Genomic DNA, 22,451 nt, shown 5'->3' with positions numbered 1-22,451 from the left:
AGGTGTATGTGGATCAAGTTGATGCAGACATAGTGGCTGTAACCAGACATTCACCCAGTATCCATCAGTCGGTCGTATCTGTTTCTAGAACTGCTTTCAGGAATCCCAAGACTTCATTTTACAGCAAGGAAGTGCCTCAAATGTGCATCCCTGGTAATGTGATCTAAAAAATGTTGTTTTGGTTGTATTGTTAAATTGTTAATAATAATAAATATTATTAAATTGTTGTTACGTGTCATATATATTGTAACACAGTGTGAGTATAGATGTAGTTAAGAAAAAGAATTACAAATTTTTGATAACTTGTATTTTTACTACATGGAGCAAAACCTGGAAATACTGTTAAATGTTAACATTTTTTGAGTTCTGATTTTATTTTCATCCTAATACATTTTCCTATCTCCTAATTTATATAAATGAACATGTATTTCTTCTACACCCAGCTAGATTTATATGTATATTCATGTACATATGTATATACATATATATTTGTATGTGTGTCCAAGTGTTTCTGTATATGTATACATATATTTACATATATAAACCAAAATGGAAAGTAGTTTAATATTTAAGGCACTTTATAATCCATCCTCATCTGTTTCAACCAAATAGATATTTTCACTGCTCCCTAAGTAGCCTTACTCCTACTTATTTATGAATTCTTTACATCTTTCAAGGACTAAAGTTTCACCTCCTTTGAGAAGCCTTCTCTAAGTACTCAGTAAACTCTCTGTCCTCTGAACATATAGCAATTATAGTCTCTGTATCACTCAGACATTATAAAATGCATCCTTGAGGTATATACTTATTATTACTTGATTGTTTTCTAGATATGTGTATTTAATTTCCTTATTTATTATTATATATAATATATTATGGCATAACATGCTCCTGTGCATATAGCAGCTGTCCAAGTCCATTGACTAACTGAGTGAATGAAGCTTCTCACAAACATGATCATACTCTATATTTGTTGCTAATTGCAAAATATTCATAACTCCCATTTTTAGAAGTTATCAACTTGAATAGTTTTAGGGTTAAATGTCTATTGCTTTTTTTTTTAACTGTTCACAAGTTTATATACAGTAATCTCATCTGGTTGTAACTAATATACATATATAGTTTTACATGGTTGCACTCAATGTATACAGTAACATCTCAGGGTTTTGTTTTGTTTTTGATCAGTGATCATTCTTAAAACATGTTCCATTTTCTCAGTCCACATAATTTTGATTTTCATTATGTTGAATGTTTTATATTTTATTATGGTAGCATTCCATTTTTAACATTTATGTGTGTTTAGCAGTGCTCTTTAAGATTTGAGTATACACTAGGAATAATCTTTTTGTTTTGAATAATTTTCTTAGTATATATTTTCAGAAGTAGACTTCTGGATCAGAAGGTCTTTCATTGTCAGATTAACAGTTTAAAGTTCAAATTATTTAAATAATAAAGTTTCAGTTTTATATATCCTTTGATCTAGCAGTTCTATTCCCAGGTGTGTATCTGAGAAACTCTCCTGCACTTCCACTAGGAAATATGCACAAAAATATTTATTGTAACATTATTGATAATAGAGGAAAATAATGACAGTGGTGGTTAAATGAATACATTTGGGTACACTCATACAGTGGGATACTGTTTGGCATCTAAAATGAATGAGGTAGAGCTAACATAGCAGTATAAACAAATTTGAAAAACTACAGTGTTATCCAATAGAAAGGAAGTTGCAGAAGTGTATCTATAACTTGAATCCACTCACATAAACTTGGAAATATGGAGAATAGTATACGGTGCTTAGGGAAACAGGTATATGTAGTAAAAATGCACAGGATCAATGCAGACCAGCCTTCAGGGAGTGGTTACCTCTGAAGGGAAAGAAAGGGAACACACGGACATCAGTTGGGTTTGGAGTATTTTCTTAAGCGAGGTAGTGGGATCTGGGTGTTTAACTTTTCCCTACTTTTTCTGTCTTTGAAATATTCCATTTTTAAAATGTAAGCCTTTCAAGTGATCTACTTTCTCTCCTGTCAATATTAGAAAGGTTTCACATTGTTTCCCAGAGCTAAACTATTATTACTTGATGAGATCTCTTTTAAATAGTTCTGTTAATTTTTTAAAAGCATGTATGAAAACTGCATGTTACATAGAATTATCTACTCTCAGATTGCTTTTTTTTAAGTTAGCTAATATATTCAACTTTAGGTTAAATGATTTAAAACTCCTTTAGCAGTTCTTAATTTCAGATAGTTTAATGTGAAATTTTGTTAAAGTTTTTATATATTCCTAGGCAAAATTGAAGAAGTAGTTCTTGAAGCTAGAACTGTTGAGAGAAATACAGCACCTTATAGGAAGGATGCTAATTCAATCAATGGAATACCAAACATCACAGTAGAAATTAGAGAACATATTCAGGTACTTCGGACTCTCATCTCACTACTGTATTTAACATTTTACGGACATTAGGCTTATTTATCGACTGGTTTTATATATTTTTTTCAAGCTCAATGAAAGTAAAATTGTTAAGCAAGCTGGAGTTACTACAAAAGGACCCAATGAATATATTCAAGAAATAGAATTTGAAAATTTGTCTCCAGGAAGTGTTATTATATTCAGGTAGAGTTCAAGCTATTGACTTTATATTTAAAATATTTTACATATTCTGTTAATTTTGAATAAATTACTCCTAAAAATCAACCACATTTTAATTAATGTTTTCAGAGTTAGTCTTGATCCACATGCGCAAGTTGCTGTTGGAATTCTTCGAAATCATCTGACACAGTTCAGTCCTCACTTTAAATCTGGGAGTCTTGCTGTTGACAATGCAGATCCTATATTAAAAATTCCTTTTGCTTCGTAAGTATGCCTTATTTTATGGAGATTTGCCACTTTAATAATGATAAGTTGTCACAAGCCTGATTTAAGTAGTTTTAAGGCTTCTCTATATCCTTGTTGCTCAAAGGATAGTCCAAGGACCAGCAGTATTGAGATCATTTATTGTTAACCTTTTATCCTGTTACTTTATCATTTGTGTGCACACATGCTATCTCACTCATACATGCTCTCTAGATAGATAGATACACATGTATACATATGTACACATATATATATCTATATGTATATACACATCTTTATATATACACACATACAATTTTTCTGAGCTATTTGAGACTAAGTTACATGCATCATACTCTTTACCATTTCATTTTTTTAATGCCAATACATTGTTCTTATATCTGGCTATACCATAGTTTATTTCATCAGTCTCCATTTTTTGGACACTTTAACTTGGACCAGTTATTTACACTTTATTCATCTCAGTTTCCTTATTTGGAAAATGAGGCTTAAAATAATTCCTACCTCTTAGATTTCATAAGTATTAAATTGGATAATGCACATGAAACACTTAATACAATTCATGGCACATAACAAATGCTCAATATATGTTATATGTCATGAGTACTAGGATAATTTCCAGGAATGGAATTTCTGAGTTAGACTATCGTATATTTGAGGCTTTTAATACTGCCAGATCCTTTCCAGAAAGATTATATTAATATTTTCAGCTCAATGTAAAAGTCTAATATCCCACATCCTTACTGAGTATATGTTATTATAATGTAATGTTTAAGAGCATAAAGGATGGGACCAGATTGCCTGGATTTAAATCCAATTTCAGACTTATTAACAGTCTGAATTATTAACTCAGTAAGAAGTAAGACTTTGGGCAAGTTACTTAGGAGATATAGTGACTCTCAGAACAGTGTTTGACAGAGAGTATCAGTGATCAATAAGTGTTAGCTATTACTAGTCAAATTGGTAAATATAAAGTACTTTAAAATTACATCTCAATTTATTTTAAATATTAAGATAATTTCTGTGTTCATAAGTCATTTGTATTTATTTAGTGAAATGTCATTTTTAAATATTAGTTCATTTTTATGTTCTGTTCAGTTGGTTTTGTTGTTCTATAAGAGCTTTTATTAGTAAGGATATTAACTCTTAATTCAAGCCGTACTTAGTAGATAAATTATTTTAAAAATCTGAGATGAAGCAGTTTTGTGCTTCTATGGCATGCTTTTTTTTTTTTTTTTTAATGGCATGTTTATAAAATAGCACATTCCTCATCAGAGCTACTAAGATTATCTAGGGACAAGAATCTGCACTTGAATATGCTCTCCAGGTGATTCTTTTTTTTTTTTTTTAATCTGTTTTATTTATTTATTTTACTTTACAATATTGTATTGGTTTTGCCATACATTGACATGAATCCGCCATGGGTGTACATGTGTTCCCCATCCTGAACCCCCCTCCCACCTCCCTCCCTATCCCATCCCTCTGGGTCATCCCAGTGCACCAGCCCCAAGCACCCTGTATCATGCATCGAACCTGGACTGTTGATTCATTTCACATGTGATAATTTCCATGTTTCAATGCCCTTCTCCCATATCATACCACCCTTGCCCTCTCCCACAGAGTCCAAAGGACTGTTCTATACATCTGACTCTTTTGCTGTCTCGCATAAAGGGTTATCGTTACCACCTTTCTAAATTCCATATATATGTTAGTATACTGTATTTGTGTTTTTCTTTCTGGCTTACTTCACTCTGTATAATAGGCTCCAGTTTCATCCACCTCATCAGAACTGATTCAAAGGCATTCTTTTTCAGTTCAGTTCAGTTCAGTCGCTCAGTCGTGTCCGACTCTTTGCGACCCCATGAATCGCAGCACACCAGGCCTCCCTGACCATCACCAACTCCCGGAGTTCACTCAAACTCATGTCCATCGAGTCGGTGACGCCATCCAGCCATCTCCTCCTCTGTCGTCCCCTTCTCCTCCTGCCCACAATCGCTCCCAGCATCAGGGTCTTTTCCAATGAGTCAACTTTTCGCATGAGATGGCCAAAGTACTGGAGTTTCAGCTTTAGCATCATTCCTTCCAAAGAAATCCCAGGACTGATCTCCTTTAGAATGGACTGGTTGGATCTCTTTGCAGTCCAAGGGACTCTCAAGAGTCTTCTCCAACACCACAGTTCAAAAGCATCAATTCTTCGGCACTCAGCTTTCTTCACAGTCCAACTCTCACATCCATACATGACCACTGGAAAAACCATAGCCTTGACTAGACAGACCTTTGTTGGCAGAGTAATGTCTCTGCTTTTCAATATGCTGTCTAGGTTGGTCATAACTTTCCTTCCAAGGAGTAAGCGTCTTTTCATTTCATGGCTGCAGTTACCATCTGCAGGGATTTTGGAGCCCCGAAAAATAAAGTCTGACACTGTTTCCACTGTTTCCCCATCTATTTCCTATAAAGTGATGGGACCAGATGCCATGATCTTCGTTTTCTGAATATTGAGCTTTAATCCAACTTTCTCACTCTCCTCTTTCACTTTCATCAAGAGGCGTTTTAGTTCCTCTTCACTTTCTGCCATAAGGGTGGTGTCATATGCATATCTGAGGTTATTGATATTTCTCCCGGCAATCTTGATTCCAGCTCGTGCTTCTTCCAGCCCAGCATTTCTCATGATGTACTCTGCGTAGAAGTTAAATAAGCAGGGTGACAATATACAGCCTTGACGTACTCCTTTTCCTATTTGGAAACAGTCTGTTGTTCCATGTCCAGTTCTAACTGTTGCTTCCTGACCTGCATATAGGTTTCTCAAGAGGCAGGTCAGGTGGTCTGGTATTCCCATCTCTTTCAGAATTTTCCACAGTTTATTGTGATCCACACAGTCAAAGGCTTTGGCATAGTCAATAAAGCAGAAATAGATGTTTTTCTGGAACTCTCTTGCTTTTTCGATGATCCAGCGGATGTTGGCAATTTGATCTCTGGTTCCTCTGCCTCTTGTAAAACCAGCTTGAACATCTGGAAGTTCATGGTTCATGTATTGCTGAAGCCTGGCTTGGAGAATTTTGAGCATTACTTTACTAGCGTGTGAGATGAGTGCAATTGTGTGGTAGTTTGAGCATTCTTTGGCATTGCCTTTCTTTGGGATTAGAATGAAAACTGACCTTTTCCAGTCTTGTGGCCACTGCTGAGTTTTCCAAATTTGCTGGCATATTGAGTGCAGCACTTTCACAGCATCATCTTTCAAGATTTGAAATAGCTCAACTGGAATTCCATCACCTGCACTAGCTTTGTTTGTAGTGATGCTTTCTAAGGCTCGCTTGACTTCACATTCCAGGATGTCTGGCTCTAGTTGAGTGATCAGAGCATTGTGATTATCTTGGTCATGAAGATCTTTTTTGATATATTTGTAATCACCACTATTGATTCTTTTTAATGGCTGAGTAACATTCCATTGTGTATATGTACCACAGCTTTCCATTCCATTTGTCTGCTGATGGACATCTAGGTTGCTTCCATGTCCTGGCTATTATAAACAGTGCTGTGATGCACATTGGGATACACGTGTCTCTTTCAATTCTGGTTTCCTCAGTGTGTATGCCCAGCAGTAGGGTTGCTGGGTCATATGGCAGTTCTATTTCCAGTTTTTTCAGAAATCTCCACACTGTTCTCCATAGTGTCTATACTAGTTTGCATTCCCACCAACAGTGTAAGAGGGTTTCTTTTTCTCCACACCCTCTCCAGCATTTATTGCTTGTAGACTTTTGGATAGCAGCCATTCTGACTGGCATGAAATGGTACCTCATTGTGGTTTTGATTTGCATTTGTCTGATAATGAGTGATGTTGAGCATCTTTTCATATGTTTGTTAGCCATCTGTATGTCTTCTTTGGAGAAATGTCTATTTAGTTCTTTGGCCCACTTTTTGATTGGGTCGTTTATTTTTCTGGAATTGAGCTGCAGGAGTTGCTTGTATATATTTGAGATTAATTCTTTGTCCGTTGCTTCATTTGCTATTATTTTCTCCCATTCTGGAGGCTGTCTTTTCACCTTGCTTATAGTTTCCTTTGTTGTGTAGAAGCTTTTAATTTTAATTAGATCCCATTTGTTTATTTTTGCTTTTATTTCCAATATTCTGGGAGGTGGGTCATAGAGGATCCTGCTGTGGTTTATGTCGGAGAGTGTTTTGCCTGTGTTCTCCTCTAGGAGTTTTATAGTTTCTAGTCTTACGTTTAGATCTTTAATCCATTTTGAGTTTATTTTTGTGTATGGTGTTAGAAAGTGTTCTAGTTTCATTCTTTTACAAGTGGTTGACCAGTTTTCCCAGCACCACTTGTTAAAGAGATTGTCTTTTTTCCATTGTATATTCTTGCCTCCTTCGTCAAAGATAAGGTGTCCATAGGTGTGTGGATATATCTCTGGGCTTTCTGCAAGAAGTTCACTGGCTACATATTGGTAAATACTACAGTAGAATGGAGTTGGTACTGAGGCTGCTGATTTGACTCACTCTTGACTCACAAGTTACAGTCAATCCCAGGAGAGAGGAGGGAAGCTAGCAGAGACAAAGGGAACAAAGCACAGCTGACAATTTTCTAAGTTGATGGTGGTGGTTTAGTCACTAAGTCATGTTCCAAGTTGAGACAGAAGTAAATGAGAAAAAAGAGAATATTTTCAAGAAAATATGTGTTCACATAATATTCATGATATTTCAGTTATATAAGGTGAATTTACCTGAGTAATTAGAAGTGCAAGAAAGTAGGGTTTCAGTTGCATTCAGGTAGGTGTGGTCCCTTATACAATTTCAGTGCTAACTGAACCTTTGTTGAAACTAAGGCCATGAGAGTTAGTTTCTGCATTCTGATCATTATCAAGAAACAACTTTAAGAAAATCTTAGTTCTTTGAACAACGAATCTGAAAGGTAGTGCAACTTTAGGGAAGGACAGAAAGGAAAAGGAGAGATAGGCAACAGTAGAATAACACGTGATTTGTAAGGTAGTTAACTGACTTTTGATTGTCCTTTTACTGGCCCTTTGATAATTATTTTGAGTTTAAGATAATTAGTATAAAAGTGCTTGTCACACATAGGAGAATATAAAGGAGAAAAAAGACTAAGTCTAAAATAGAAAGAAAGAGTTTAAGGTTAAAAAATACATTGCTTACAAAAGTTCTCTGGTGTCTGTTCGTTTTGCCAACAAATTCTTCTCTTGAAATATAGGATCTTTTTTAAATTTTTATTTATTTGGCTGCCCCGGATCTTAGTTGCAGCACATGGGATCTTTAGATGTGGCATGTTAACTGTTAGTTGCAGCATGTGGGATCCTCTGTATTGGGAGCATCGAGTCTTAGCCACTGGGCCACCAGGGAAGTCCCTGAGATATAGGATCTTTTAAGTCAACTGCCATTCTGTCTCCAAGAGGCCAGGGGGAAAGTTTGTGGCTGTTGCATGGTGAAGGACCTGCCCCACTCTCAGACCTACCCATTTCTCCCCTAGGCTCTTGATTTAGCACAAGTTGAAAAACAGGGAAATGGAACATTCTGGCTTAGGCTTGCAGTTAACAGGAGCCTTTTGAATGAGAAAAATATGTGTTCATAACCATCAAATTAAAAAAATAAAAATAAAAACACAAATTTAAAAGATAAAGGGTATAACAGCCAAAAGATTTTTTCAGTGTACTTCTAACTAATAAAATGTAGCACTTGATTAATTCCTTGTCTTGGAAGAAATGTTACTTCTAACTGAGTTTTTAGCATGTTTGTTCTGTAATTGTTGTTTATAATGCATACTGCTTACAATGTATAGTATAATGCCGAGTTCCTAAAACATACATTTCCAAGACATTTTATGGTTATGGTTCAGATTTTCTTCTTTATTTTTATTGACAGCAAGTGGAATTTCATTATATTTAACCAGTTTTATTTTCCAATTTTTAGTATTGCCTCTAGATTAACTTTGGCTGAGCTAAATCAGGTACTTTACCGATGTGAATCAGAAGAAAAAGAAGATGGTGGAGGATGTTATAACATACCAAACTGGTTACCTCTTAAATATGCAGGTCTTCAAGGTAAGCAAGTATAAAGATGGTGAAGCTTTTCAGGGGTATTTTTTTAGGGTCATGTGGTATCTTCCTTATAGAAATAAGAGTATGGGCTCAGAGTTCAACTGCTTGGGTTCAAATCATGGCTCTGCCACCTACTCATTGATTGACCTCTGACAAGTAACTTAAATTCTCTGTGCCCCAACTTCTGCCTCCATAACATGTGAATAGACTAATTAAAAGTCTAATTCATAGACTTTTGTGAGGATTAAATGAGATTATTCATTTGGGCCCCAAATGGGACTAGGTTGTAAGTATAGTCATCTTTTTTCATATAATTGGAAATTTTTTTTATTGCCTATTTGCTTTATCCTACAAAGAGAACTTTTAGTTAAATATTTTGTAGTTAGAGTAGTTGTAAACTGAGATAAAGGAACTAAATATTTAACTGTCAGCTTAATTCATTTGGTTAGCCATATTTTCTTAGATTTTTATTTAGGAAATTTGATTTACTGCACTTATGTTCCTGGTTCATGAAGTTTACAACTTAACAAGCCTCCTTTTCGACTCCTAATTTCTTTGTACATCTCCCGTCTTTAAGGGCCAATTCAATTCTTACATCTTCCACAAATCCTTCCTTAATTATTGATTTCACAGTAATTTCTTTGTCTTCCAGACACCCATTGTATTTATCTATTGTATCTCTTATTAGCCCTTGGAATTTATTGCTTTATTTTAATAATTAATATACTATTTTTTGTGAATGTTTTATCATGGTCAAGAAATAGGCTTTAGAACCAAATTTTATGGGTTGCACTGACTAGCTTTAATTATATGGCAAATTGTGGCTCAATTTTTCATCTGTAAAATGGAAATAAAAATAGTGTTTACCACAAGGGCTTACTGTTGGGATTAAATGAGTTAATATGTATAAAGTACTTAGACAGTGAGTGGTTAGTTCATAGTAAATATTCAGTGATAACTAGCTATCAAACTCTACTAAGTGGACTATACCCTTAGAAGAATAATGTTTGCCTTTTGAAGGGTTCTTGTTTTTAGCTTTCATACCTTCTGCTAAATCAAGCACATAAGAAGCTTTCAATAAAAAATTTTAAGACTTTTTATGCTTATGACATTTTTTCTGAAATATTCTCATTTTTTATTTTATGCTGTAATAAAGAAATGTATGTGTTACCAGCCATAAGCAGCTATCTACTCCATTTTCATTCTGAGATGTTAAACTCCTTTTTCTACTTGCCTGAAAAGATTGTACTTTTGTGAACTTCTTTTCTCGCCTTTATGTTCCTTATAATTAATTAAGTATAGTTATAGCCTGGTAGGCTGCAGTTCATGGGGTCGCTAAGAGTTGGACACGACTGAGCGACTTCACTTTCACGCTTTGGAGAAGGAAATGGCAACCCACTCCAGTGTTCTTGCCTGGAGAATCCCAGGGACGGGGGAGTCTGGTGGGCTGCCGTCTCTGGGGTTGCACAGAGTAGGACACGACTGAAGCAACTTAGCAGTAGCAGCATAGACATAACTAAACTTTCTACTTTCCTTCTACTTCTTCATGAAATGATTTTTCTCATTTGTTCTAAATATAATTGCCCTTATTTGATTTATTTTTGTACTCTATACCAATCCGTAATCCCTCTGGCTGTTTAATATTTCAACAATCACGTTGTATTTCCAATAGGCTTTTAATAACAACCTCAGTTCAGTTCAGTCACTCAGTCATGTCCAACTCTGCGACCCCATGAACCTCAGCACTCCAGGCCTCTCTGTCCATCACCAATTCCCGGAGTCCACCCAAACCCATGTCCATCGATTCGGTGATACCATACAACCATCTTATCCTCTGTCATCCCCTTCTCCTCCTGCCCTCAATCTTTCCCAACATCAGGGTCTTTTCAAATGAGTCAGCTCTTCGCATCAGGTGGCCAAAGTATTGGAGTTTCAACTTCAACATCAGTCCTTCCAATAAACACCCAGGAGATTATTCAAATCACACTTAACCATTTCACTGACCTTTCTCTTCTCTAACCCGAATTCCCCTTCCCTACTTCTTGTAACAATATCTTAAATTTATATATTTAACTTGAAATTTTCAAAACATGCTTAGTATACACAATAAAATTAATTAAATTCTAACTAACTAAATAAATTTATTTGGAATGAAGTCAGTGAAGCCAATATAATTTTAAATTACTACCCTATTAAGTGATGAAAAGAAGTATTGTTCTAGCTATCTGTCATTGAAATAACAATATGTTATATATACATAGAAATTCTTTGCAACCCTATGGATTATAGCCTGCCAGGCTCCCCTGTCCATGGGATTCTCCAGGCAAGAATACTGGAGTGGGTTGCCATTTCTTCCAGGGGATCTTCCTGACCCAGGGATTGAACATACTACATCTCCTGCATTGGCAAGTGGATCCTCTTACCACTGAGCCACCTGGGAAGCCCAAAAATTTCTATGGCACAGCGGCAAAGAATCTGCCTGCCAGTGCAGATAGATGACTGATGCAGGTTCAATCCCTGGGTCAGGAAGATGCCCTGGAGTAAGAAATGACAACCCACTCCAGTATTCTTGCCTTGAAAATTCCAGGAACAGAGGAGCCTGATGGGCTACAGTACATGGAGTCACAAAGAATTGGACACGACTGAGCACACACACACACACACACACACACACGTGCATAGAAATTCTAATATTTCTAATTGAGTGGTACTTGAGGATATGTCTGTATACTTCATTTTGATACCTCATTTAGTTCCAAGTACCTCTGTTATGGTCTTCCTTGATGGTTCAGCAATAAAGAACCCGCCTGCCAATGCAGGAGACAGGGTTCTATCTCTGGGTTGGGAAGATCCCCTGGAGAAGGAAATGGTGACCCACTCCAGTATTCTTGCCTGGAATATTTCATGGACAGAAGAACCTGGTAACAGGATCCAATCCATGAGGTTGCAAAAGAGTCAGACAACTTAGCAACTAAACAACACAAACTCCTGTTATATTTCAAAGATTCTCTCCAGAACAGACTTTATTCGTAGTATCACCATAGGTGATCTTGCTGTCTCTGAGGCCAGTTCTATGATTTTTCTTAAATCTTGCGTGAATATTCATGAATCTACTACTTTTCAACTGTGAAAAGACAAACTTACCAGTTTTCTGCCCCTAGATGCCTTAGGATAGGGAAGCTGTGCCAATTGCCTTTGAATATTGTAATATTAAAATTCAAAAGAGCAGGACCAACCCAGCAAACAGGAATCTTGGAAAGCTCTGCATAGCTCATGTGACTGACCACAGTCCCCGTCAGCCTGCCTTTATATCTTGGTTCAAGGCAGTGTTGCCACACTTACCTCCAGTCATGGGAAGTGCCACTGAGGTTTATGCTGCTCTTGTATCTAGCTGTGTGTATATTCACCATCAATCACTGGAGACTAGCAGCAGGTTGCCAGGCTGTGAGAGCAAACTACTCTGCCAGTGATTAAATTGGTATGATATTTCTCTGAATTTTCAGGATTAATGTCCGTATTGGCAGAAATAAGACCAAAGAATGACTTGGGGCATCCCTTCTGTGATAATTTGAGATCTGGAGACTGGATGATTGACTATGTCAGTAACCGACTTATTTCACGGTCAGGAACTATTGCTGAAGTAAGTAAAGCTATATTGTCCAAAAAAATAAAAGGTGAGGAGCACAGTAAGAAATGTGTATTAACATATACGTTTATGTTGTTTTCTAACCTGAAACATTTTCTTCTGCATCATCTTTCAGTTCTTATAAGTGAAAATCTGGTTAATAGATTGCTAGATAGTACAGTGGAATGTTTGGATTTAGCTTTTAAATCCAAGCCTATAAGCACACCAAGTTAACTTTTAAAATTATTTTTATAACAGGTTGGTAAATGGTTGCAGGCTATGTTCTTCTACCTGAAGCAGATCCCACGTTACCTTATCCCGTGTTACTTTGATGCTATATTAATCGGTGCATACACCACTCTTCTGGATGTAGCATGGAAGCAAATGTCAAGGTATACCCAGCAAAGATTGAGTGGATAGGCATGTTTGTGTAGAAGCCACATACAGTCAGTGTATACACTCTTAAAAAGACCAAAACATCAGGAATTGTCATGCATGCATACAGCTGAAAAAGTTAGTAAGTGGGCATAAAATGTATTAACATCCTTTAATCTGGAACATACAGAAACAAACTTAGATATTAAAATCTATTCTATAAAGCTAAAAAACATGTTGATGGGGAATTTTAATTACTTGGTGTTATCTCTATACCTCGAGTTGTTAAATTAATGGATAAATTTGTTTAAATCTACACATACTATTTTTTTCTAATTTTTTATTGATTAAGAGAAAAAATATTCTGCTATTGTTATAAGTGAAATATGCCTTTATTAGTGAATTTCCCTGAGGTGAAACCACAGGCTGGAATGTACCAGTGATGAGCAGCCAAGGCAATTTGGGCATAACTTCAGAAAGGATAAAACTTCAACTCTACCATTTGTTTTACAGTAAACATTTTAAAGCCAGCTAGGTAGATACAATACTGGGTGAAATGAAGGCAGTTCTGAAACCTTTACCAAATTTAAAATTCTGTTTAACTGATTTTAGCATTGCTATACATTTGAATAGAGAAACTTTTTGAAGAGAAAAAAAGAACTACAATAATACTGCTAAAATTTTTTGAATCAATAAGGCATAAAATTTCAGGTATGCAAAATGAGTAAGTTTTGAGATCTAATGTACAATGTTGTGGCTGTAAATAACAATTGGTATTGTACCCTTAAAAATCTCTTTAAAAAAGTAGATTCTCAAATTAGGTGTTCTTACCCTAATAAATTTTTTTGAATAAGTAATAAAAATTTTTTATTTCTACCCGTAACACTTTGAACTCTATAACTTTGTTGCAGCTTTGTTCAGAATGGTTCTACCTTTGTGAAACACCTTTCCTTGGGTTCAGTCCAAATGTGTGGAGTAGGAAGATTCTCTTCTCTGCCACTTCTTTCACCTTCGCTGACGGATGTGCCATGCAGGCTGAATGAGATCACAAGGGAGAAGGAGCAGTGTTGTGTGTCTCTAGCTGCAGGTAAGAAATTATGTACAAGATTAAAATGTGTAAGTCAGTATTAGGAAAATTATAAAGAAATGATTATTTTTTAAAAACTCATGATGTTCTCCAAGCTTTTATGTTACTGGTAAAATTTCACAGGCATACATTTATAAAAGTAATAACGGTGCTATTTAAGTATCACTGTGCACCAGACATTTATTTATGTGCACTTTTTATTGTGGCCAGTTAATCCCTTTCTTCTGCATGTGTATTTTTTCCAACTCATAACATTTTGCATTTTTCAATCAAATCTGTTTTACTACCTTTCCCATTACATTATACTTTTTTTCCCCAATATAAAAAATTTACATAGCCTTGTAATTACCAAGAGATCATGTGAAGATCCTCTACAAGTTACGAAACACAAAACAAATGCTAAATAATTTTTATTATGTGTCTAATTGTAATTAAATGCTTCCAACTCCATTAGCATCTTTCCTGAAAGTATATTTAAAACCCAAATCAAGTAACAGGTATAATTCTTAGCAAAATAGGCTTATGATTTCTTTTTAATAAATTTCAAGCTATTTCTAAAAAGTATTTAATATTTGAGTCCACTGAAGTTTAGAACTTCCAAACTAAACTGAGAAATACCAACTGCAGGATGAAAGGAACAGTATTGTCTATGTGATTGCCTCAGTTTACCCTTAAATTTGCATTCAGTTCAGTCGCTCAGTCGTGTCCGACTCTTTGCGACCCCATGAACTGCAGCACGCCAGGCCTCCCTGCCCATCACCAACTCCCGGAGTTCACTCAGATTCATGTCCATCAAGTCGGTGATGCCATCCAGCCATCTCATCCTCTGTTGTTGCCTTTTCCTCCTGGCCCCAATCCCTCCCAGCATTAGTCTTTTCCAGTGAGTCAACTCTTTGCATGAGGTGGCCAAACCTATAAAAATGACCTACTAGAACCCAACAACTAAAAAAGAAATTAACATTTCACTTAGAAGGATTATATGAACCTTCTGAATATTTTAATTATATAATTGTGTTTTAGATTTTCACTCAACTATTTTATATCCTTCTGGTACTTTCCCCCGTGAATTCATGGCAGATGGTCATAAGACTGAACAAGAACATTGTGGAAAAAATGCAGAAGTTGACTTTAAAGCCTACTGTTTAGAAGCCTATTATATAAAATAGTGATCTCAACATTTTTGATTATCCAGTTCTGTTGTTAAACACTCCCAAAATAAATATATTGAGATCATAAATGATATAATCATACGCTATTATACTTGGTATGTTTACATATCATGTACAATATAAAACAAAAAGAAAAACTAAAAATATAGTTTATAAATATGGATAGAAGTTCTGGTATTTCTTTCTAGCATGCTAAAGGAGAGTTTTGTATATTCCATATTATAGGACTGTATATGGATTTGCAGATAGATTTCTTGGTTTCATTTTTAAATGATACAAAGGCCAGGAATACCTTCCTTTTCTAACAGTGATACAAAATATGTGTATAATTTTAAACTTATACATTAATTGACAAGGTAGAAATTATTCAGAAGATGTGTGATCTGTAAGTCATATATTCTGAAAGGTCGAAAAGTTAATATAGGGCTTCCCTGGGAATCTGCCTGCCAGTGCAGGAGACACAGATTGAATCCCTGGTCCACGAAGATCCCACATGCCACGAAGGAGCTAAGCCCATTTGCCACAACTGAGCCTGAGCTCTAGAGCCCATGAGCCAGAACTCCTGGAGCCCACGTGCCCTGTAGCCCATGATCTGCAACAAGAGAAGCCACTGCAATGAGAAGCCCATACACCGCAACTAGAGAATAGTCCCTGCTCATTGCAACTAGAGAAAAGCCTGTGCAGCAACTGAAGACTCGGCACAGCCAAAAATAAAGTTAATTAATTAATTTAAAAAATGTTTTAGTGAATACAAATATTTCCACACATGGATGCTAGAGGTTTTAGTTTTGACTTTTTAACAAGAGTGCCTGTATTCAGGGCATAGCAACTCAAACTTACCCTTGGATCTGTCTATACTTATATTTTATGCCAAGTGTTAAGTGGGTTGCTGCTGCTGCTGCTGCTGCTGCTGCTAAGTCGCTTCAGTCATGTCTGACTGTGCAACCCCATAGACGGCAGCCCACCAGGCTCCCCCATCCCTGGGATTCTCCAGGCAAGAACACTGGAGTGGGTTGCCATTTCCTTCTCCAGTGCATGAAAGTGAAAAGGGAAAGTGAAGTCACTTAGTGTCTTAGCAACCCCATGGACTGCAGCCTACCAGGCTCCTCTCTCCATGGGATTTTCCAGGCAAGAGTACTGGAGTGGGATGCCATTGCCTTCTCCAGTTAAGTGGGTTAAAGTACCAGGAAATCTGTGCAACATGGAATACTATATATATATATGTATTCGCTGCTGTCATCAGTACCATCATCGACCATATATATAAACTGTATGTCAACCATGTATGTGGGTGCTCAGTTGCTCAGTAGTGTCTGACTCCTTGCCACCACATGGACTGTAGCCCACTAGGCTCCTCTGTCCATGGAATTTTCCCGGCAAGAATACTGGAATGGGTTGCCATTTCCTTCTCCAGGGCATCTTCCTGACCCAGGGATCAAACCTGCATCTCCTAGTTGGCAGGCAGATTTTTACCACTATACCACCTGGGAAGTCAACTGTGTGTGAACAATATAAAAGTGTTTAGGGAAATTTTATACCACTATTTGGGAGAAAATATAGAAAGAAATGTCTGATGTTATCTTTAGTTCTGATCCTTTCCTAACTGAAGAAAATAATGTCTTTCTCCAAGGTGAAGACCTAACAAACAGAAACTTTAATTGTAAAGTATTGGCAATATTTTTCCTTAGTCAAATTATCTCACCTCTCAATTTACATTTTATAATTAATCCAATTATTTCCTTCATCCAATACATTTTCATAGTGATATATACGTTACAGTTTTCAGTGATATAACTTGGCAAATAAGGTTAATGAGGTTTCTGTTATCATGGGTCATATTTTCCACTGGGGAGGGACATTCACTCAACAAACCAGAAGACAAACAAAATAATGTCAGATAGTGTTAAGTGTTTAGAAAATAGTTATAAATGAATGCTGTGAACGTTTTATTTATGACCTGAGTTTTTCTTCCCTGAAATTTTTGTTACATGTATACTTTAGCGCAGTTTTGTTTTATGGTGAAATGCTAATTTCCTTTGCTTTACTTTCCTGCTGATTGTTACATATAACAATTGTATTTCTTTTCACATTTCATAAGAAACCAAACTAAATATAAAAGTAAAATTTTAGATTTTATCTATGGTCATTCTGTTTTACTTCCTGCATAAAGCCTGTAGTTACCTAAAGTTTTCAAGGGATTTAACATCTGAAATCCTTGTTTTCACCTGTAAAAGTTGTTTCTAACGAACTGTGACACTTTTAAGTGGTTTTAAGTTAATGGGAAATTTGGTGATGAAGTAATAACCCTAGAGTGGTAGATCAATAAACATGTAATTATTTGTCATTAAGGTAATCATCCCATATTTAGATTAATTTGTTGCCTTCAAACTTCAGGTAGAACCTTTTAAAATATATCATTATTACTATATTGAGTGTTTCTTCATGTGTTAAATATCTGACCTCTGATTTTATCTTTAATTTGCTAAAAGAAAGTCTATTTTTAAAAACTCATACATTCTAACCGGTTCAAATAAGCATCACTCTATAGCACTGGTTCTTAGTCTATTTTGAGTGACAGATTCCTTTAAGAATCAGATATGATTATGGAACCTCATCACACAAAAGTAGACATAAGAATAACCATACACTCTGCAGATAATTTTAAGAGAGTTTGAAGACTCTTTTCACCTCCTCCTTAACCCCAAAGTTTAGAGCAGCTCAACCTATAGTCGTGGAGTTCGTAGGCTTGTGTATACTGAGGTTAATAGATTACTTTGCTGTGTTTTCTGTTAGGCTTACCTCACTTCTCTGCTGGTATTTTCCGCTGCTGGGGAAGGGATACTTTTATTGCCCTTAGAGGTCTACTGCTGATTACTGGACGCTATTTGGAGGCCAGGTAGGAAATCTTTAAAAAGTTGCAATGCAAGTTTATGTCTTAGTGTTTTTCAGTGCTCTTCAGGCCTTTCTTATTCATCTATTCTCAACACTTGGTAGGTAGCCACATTTTCCTGAGGTGTGATTTTTATTTTATTTGTTGTGTGTTCATTTAATAGGATCATAGAATTTCAAAGGTGTGACAATCTTTGAAGTTACCAAATTCTAATACTTCACATTACAGATCAGGTTATCTTCAGCATTTGCTACTTTATTTCAGGAAAAACTAATAATTGTATAACCATGTTACAAACATCGCTGACTAAAGAATAAAATGTCTGTGCCCGAATTAAGTATAAGAATGCAGATGACTTTTAGGTAAAATTGGAAGGTCTTCCATTTTTTGTTCTTCCATAATGACAGAGTCCTGTAAAGAGAATTATAATATCAGGTTTCCTTCTTTTTAGTGCAGACCTCATAACCTCCAGTTTATGTTTTCTAGATTTAAAATGATGTTTTCTATGTCACAATACTATAAATAAACTTATCAAAGGTAGAAAAGAAAGGCTCTACAGCAGTGTTGTATAGTGTTCCATAAATCAGTATTACTATCATCTGACAACTTGTTAGAAATGCAAATTCTTGGTCCCTGTGCTGAACTCCCTGAGTCCAAACCTGGAGGTGGAAAGGCAGAGTTGACAGATGGAAATCTGTGTTTTTGCAGGGGCTTCAGTGATTTCCAGTGGCCTAAGACTGAAGTTTGAAATCACTGCTCTACAAGTTAAAACCTGTAGCAAAACATTTTTTTTTAATATTTTTGTTTTGATGTCACCTGTTTTGTATGACCTGTGAGCTAAGAATGGTTTTTACCTTTTCAAAGAATTATTGAAAGAAGAAGAATGCATGATTGCACTATGTAAGGTCAACAAAGCCTAAAATATTTACATCTTGCCTTTTACAGAAAAATAGTTTGCCTACCCTGATCTAGAAGACTTCCCAGAAGATAATATGTTTGTTAGAGTAGTGCTAACTACTATGAATTATAAGCCATTAAATTTCAAGGGCTTTTCATAAACAAAATTTATGATTTTCTGATCCTATATGGGTGTTCAGGAGGCAGTTTTCCACATGGTGGTTAAGGGATATAGCCTCCTTTATCTGCATGATATACAATCTTCCAGGACCTCTGGGTCTCTCCCGTCAGCTGGCAGAAAGGGAAAGAGATCCTGGGGAAAACACTCCTGTTCCATGCAGTTACGTTTTTTTTTTTTTTTTTTTGCCTGGAGAATGCCGTCATCTGACTGGGACCTTTAGGAAAGCCATTTTGGTGGACATATGGCTGTCTCTACCACAGATAGTTCTGCTTCCACCCTCTGCAGAGATGTTCATGGATAGAGGACTTTTTACTCAACTTCCATGTGTATGACATGTTCTGGATAATTAAAATCGCTAGTATTCTGACCTTTTATTAATTGGAAGTGTCACTCTCCACACTAACACTTCTGTACTGCAGAAAATAAAAAAGCTCCTTTTACACAATTATTTAAGAGAGAGGTATTACCGTATACACAGAATTGATTAAATTTCTAAATGGTTTTAGCAAAAAAAAAAAAAACTTTAAATGACTTTTCCAAGGTTATACAGATGGCAACACTAGGATTTAAATCTCAGTCTTAATTCTCAGTTTCATGCTCTTCTTAGAAAGCCATCTTACAAAGTTGCCTTTTGGTATATGATGGTAGAATAATATGTTGAAAGATAAAATATTCTCTACAAGTTTTTGAAAATGAATTATGTTTTTCAAGGTCAGTTTACCTTTAATTTTCTTATGTGTTTGCTTTATTTTTGGTATCTGCCATTCAAGATAATAAAATTCCTGTTCTTTTGAGTCATGAGGGACCTTAAAAATCATCTGGTCCCAAACTCCACAGATGGAAAAAATCTCTCCCAGAGGATAAGTCATACAGATTGTTAGAGAAAAAGGCAAGGCAAGGATCAAGGTTCCTGACTTTTAATTCAGTGCTTATTCTATATTATGACCACTTTCTACATGAAAATACAAAGAAATAAGAGAAAATAATAAAAAATAATGATCACCCAAAGTGACTTTTTTGCCTTTAGTTTTTTAAGTGATTTTCATGTCGAATGATTCACCTAATTCTGTTGTTGTAGGAATATCATTTTAGCATTTGCTAGTACCCTGAGACATGGCCTCATTCCTAATCTCCTGGGTGAAGGAACTCACGCCAGATACAACTGCCGGGATGCTGTGTGGTGGTGGCTGCAGTGTATTCAGGACTATTGTAAAATGGTTCCAAATGGGCTGGACATTCTCAACTGCCCAGTTTCCAGAATGTATCCTGCAGACGACTCTGTTCCTTTGTCTGCCGGCACAGTGGTAAAGATCATTTCTTAAAATAATTTTTTCCTGAATAAGTTTACTTTCTAATATAAAAGTACATGTAATTAAGAATCTGAGTCTTACAATTCTTCAAATATTGGTGTTTATTTAGCACCTGCTGCTACTGTGAGAGACTGCAGAGATGACTTATTCTTTACCTGATGAGCTTGCAATACGGTAGAAGAGGTCATGTGTATATATTAATAATATAATCATTGCAAAAAGAAATATATGGGAAGTGCCTCTTTTAGTCTCATAAAAGAAAGAGAGATGATCTCTTAGTGGGATCAGGGAGGACTACAGAAAATAATTAAAATTTCACCTAAACTAACCTCAAAAAGTGAGTAGGATTTCATCAGAGATGAGGGAAATTATGAGAAGGCACTAAAGATGAAAAGAATAATAAAAGCACAGGGTGGATTGAAGCACAGCTTAGGACATACTGCTCCATCCAGTGTTTGGCTTTTTGTGTAGGGCACCTGCCAGGTAGTAAGGGATTGTGGAAAGTGGGGGCCAAATTGTGGAGAGCCTTGGCTACCAATCCAGGGAGTTCAGAGTTTCTCTTATGTGCAGTGCAGAATGAATAAACATTTGTGTATGTTCTTTCCCCAGTCAAGAATGTACAGAATATTGTACTTTTGCCACATCTGATCTGCATTTATGTTACAGTTTACTTGGGTGGAGGGCTTCTAGGCTACCTCAGTGCTAGCTCTATGATGTTTATATCATGAAGTGTTTGAAGAATATTTGTCCCCAAATTTTTTAATGTAAGTGCATTACCATTTTAGTATATAATTTGTCTCCATTGCTATGTATGTGGATGAATTGGAGCAATGCCAGTTTAAAACTCGGATTTCTACATAATAAGCTGGATTTGTTTATTAGTTGAACTGTTTAACAGATCACAACTCACAAGATTCTTTTTCATGTATCAGCAGAATTACAGATTATTTCATGTCACAGAAATTTATAGTTACAACTACAATATGTTAAATATTCACATGCAAAAGGTCTGCTGTATTATATGATATATAAAGGCTGCTGATTTCCCCAGTCCCACCCCTGATCCCTATTTCTTCTTTTAAGGGAAAATACATGTTTTCACAAAACTTCAGTTGTAGAATTTGGAAGAAGATAAGAAAAATGTAATTTCTAACAGGTAACATCCATGTTTCAAACAGGATCAACCATTGTTTGAAGTAATACAGGAAGCTATGCAAAGACACATGCAGGGCATACAGTTCCGAGAAAGGAATGCTGGTCCACAGATAGATCGGAACATGAAGGATGAAGGTACATAACTTTTTTTTTTTTTTTTGGCCGCGCTGTGCAGCCTGTGGGATCCTAGTTCCTTGACCAGGAATTGAACCCTCACCCCCTGCAATGGGAGTACAGAGTCTTAACCGCTGGACCACCAGGGATGTCCCATTAAGGTACATAACTTTAGGTACATAATAAAGATTTACTGATGAGATGAAATTAAACCTTGAAATTGTTCATTTATTCAACAAGTATTTTATTTGTGTATAATACTTCAGAATATAACAATGAAAAAGGTTAAGAGTTTCTGATCTTGCCAGCTTAGTTTTAGTTTCTGGAGGAAAGATAAAATTTTATATCCTTTGTCAGCCAACTTTGAAAGCACCAAAAACCAATTTGGTGCTTACACTTATAATTGTAATAATAATTGCTAATAATTGAGTGCTTACTATGTGCTAGGCACTGTGCTAACTACTTTACCTATGTTATTCCCATTTAACACTCCTAAGAATGTTGGGGATGAGTTTCATTGTTCTCATTTTTATTGATAAGATGGCTGAAGCAGAGTAGCTTGCCCAGAGTCTACAGAACTGCTAAGTGGCAGAGCTAGGATTTCATCCATAGTTTGTCTGCCCTTGTAATTTGGTCTCTTATAAAGATGTTTATTTGTATTCAGAGTTAAAATCAATATACATTTTAACATCTTTGAAGTTCATCATATTCCGATTTTTTTTTCATATTCCGATTTTTATGG

At 35.9% G+C, this 22,451-nt stretch overlaps 1 protein-coding gene across 5 annotated transcripts in view; it reads left to right on the top strand.

Moving 5' to 3' along the window:
- AGL (amylo-alpha-1, 6-glucosidase, 4-alpha-glucanotransferase) overlaps nt 1-22,451 on the top strand; it is a 101,607-nt gene that overhangs the window by 55,765 nt on the left and 23,391 nt on the right. For all 5 annotated transcript variants that reach the window (XM_005204115.5, XM_059884476.1, XM_005204113.5 and 2 more), the window contains 11 exons: nt 3-153; nt 2,291-2,415; nt 2,504-2,616; nt 2,722-2,856; nt 8,779-8,909; nt 12,410-12,546; nt 12,790-12,923; nt 13,818-13,993; nt 17,956-18,058; nt 20,209-20,434; nt 21,619-21,730. In XM_005204115.5, coding sequence (XP_005204172.1) covers nt 3-153; nt 2,291-2,415; nt 2,504-2,616; nt 2,722-2,856; nt 8,779-8,909; nt 12,410-12,546; nt 12,790-12,923; nt 13,818-13,993; nt 17,956-18,058; nt 20,209-20,434; nt 21,619-21,730 — 1,543 coding nt within the window. The remainder of the gene's footprint in view (nt 1-2; nt 154-2,290; nt 2,416-2,503; nt 2,617-2,721; nt 2,857-8,778; nt 8,910-12,409; nt 12,547-12,789; nt 12,924-13,817; nt 13,994-17,955; nt 18,059-20,208; nt 20,435-21,618; nt 21,731-22,451) is intronic.

This window comes from Bos taurus, chromosome 3 (genome assembly GCF_002263795.3).
Source record: "Bos taurus isolate L1 Dominette 01449 registration number 42190680 breed Hereford chromosome 3, ARS-UCD2.0, whole genome shotgun sequence".
In the NCBI taxonomy this organism is placed as follows: Eukaryota; Metazoa; Chordata; class Mammalia; order Artiodactyla; family Bovidae; genus Bos; species Bos taurus.
The sequence above is the reverse complement of the archived record's forward strand: the minus strand, read 5'-3'. Positions and strand labels throughout refer to the sequence as shown.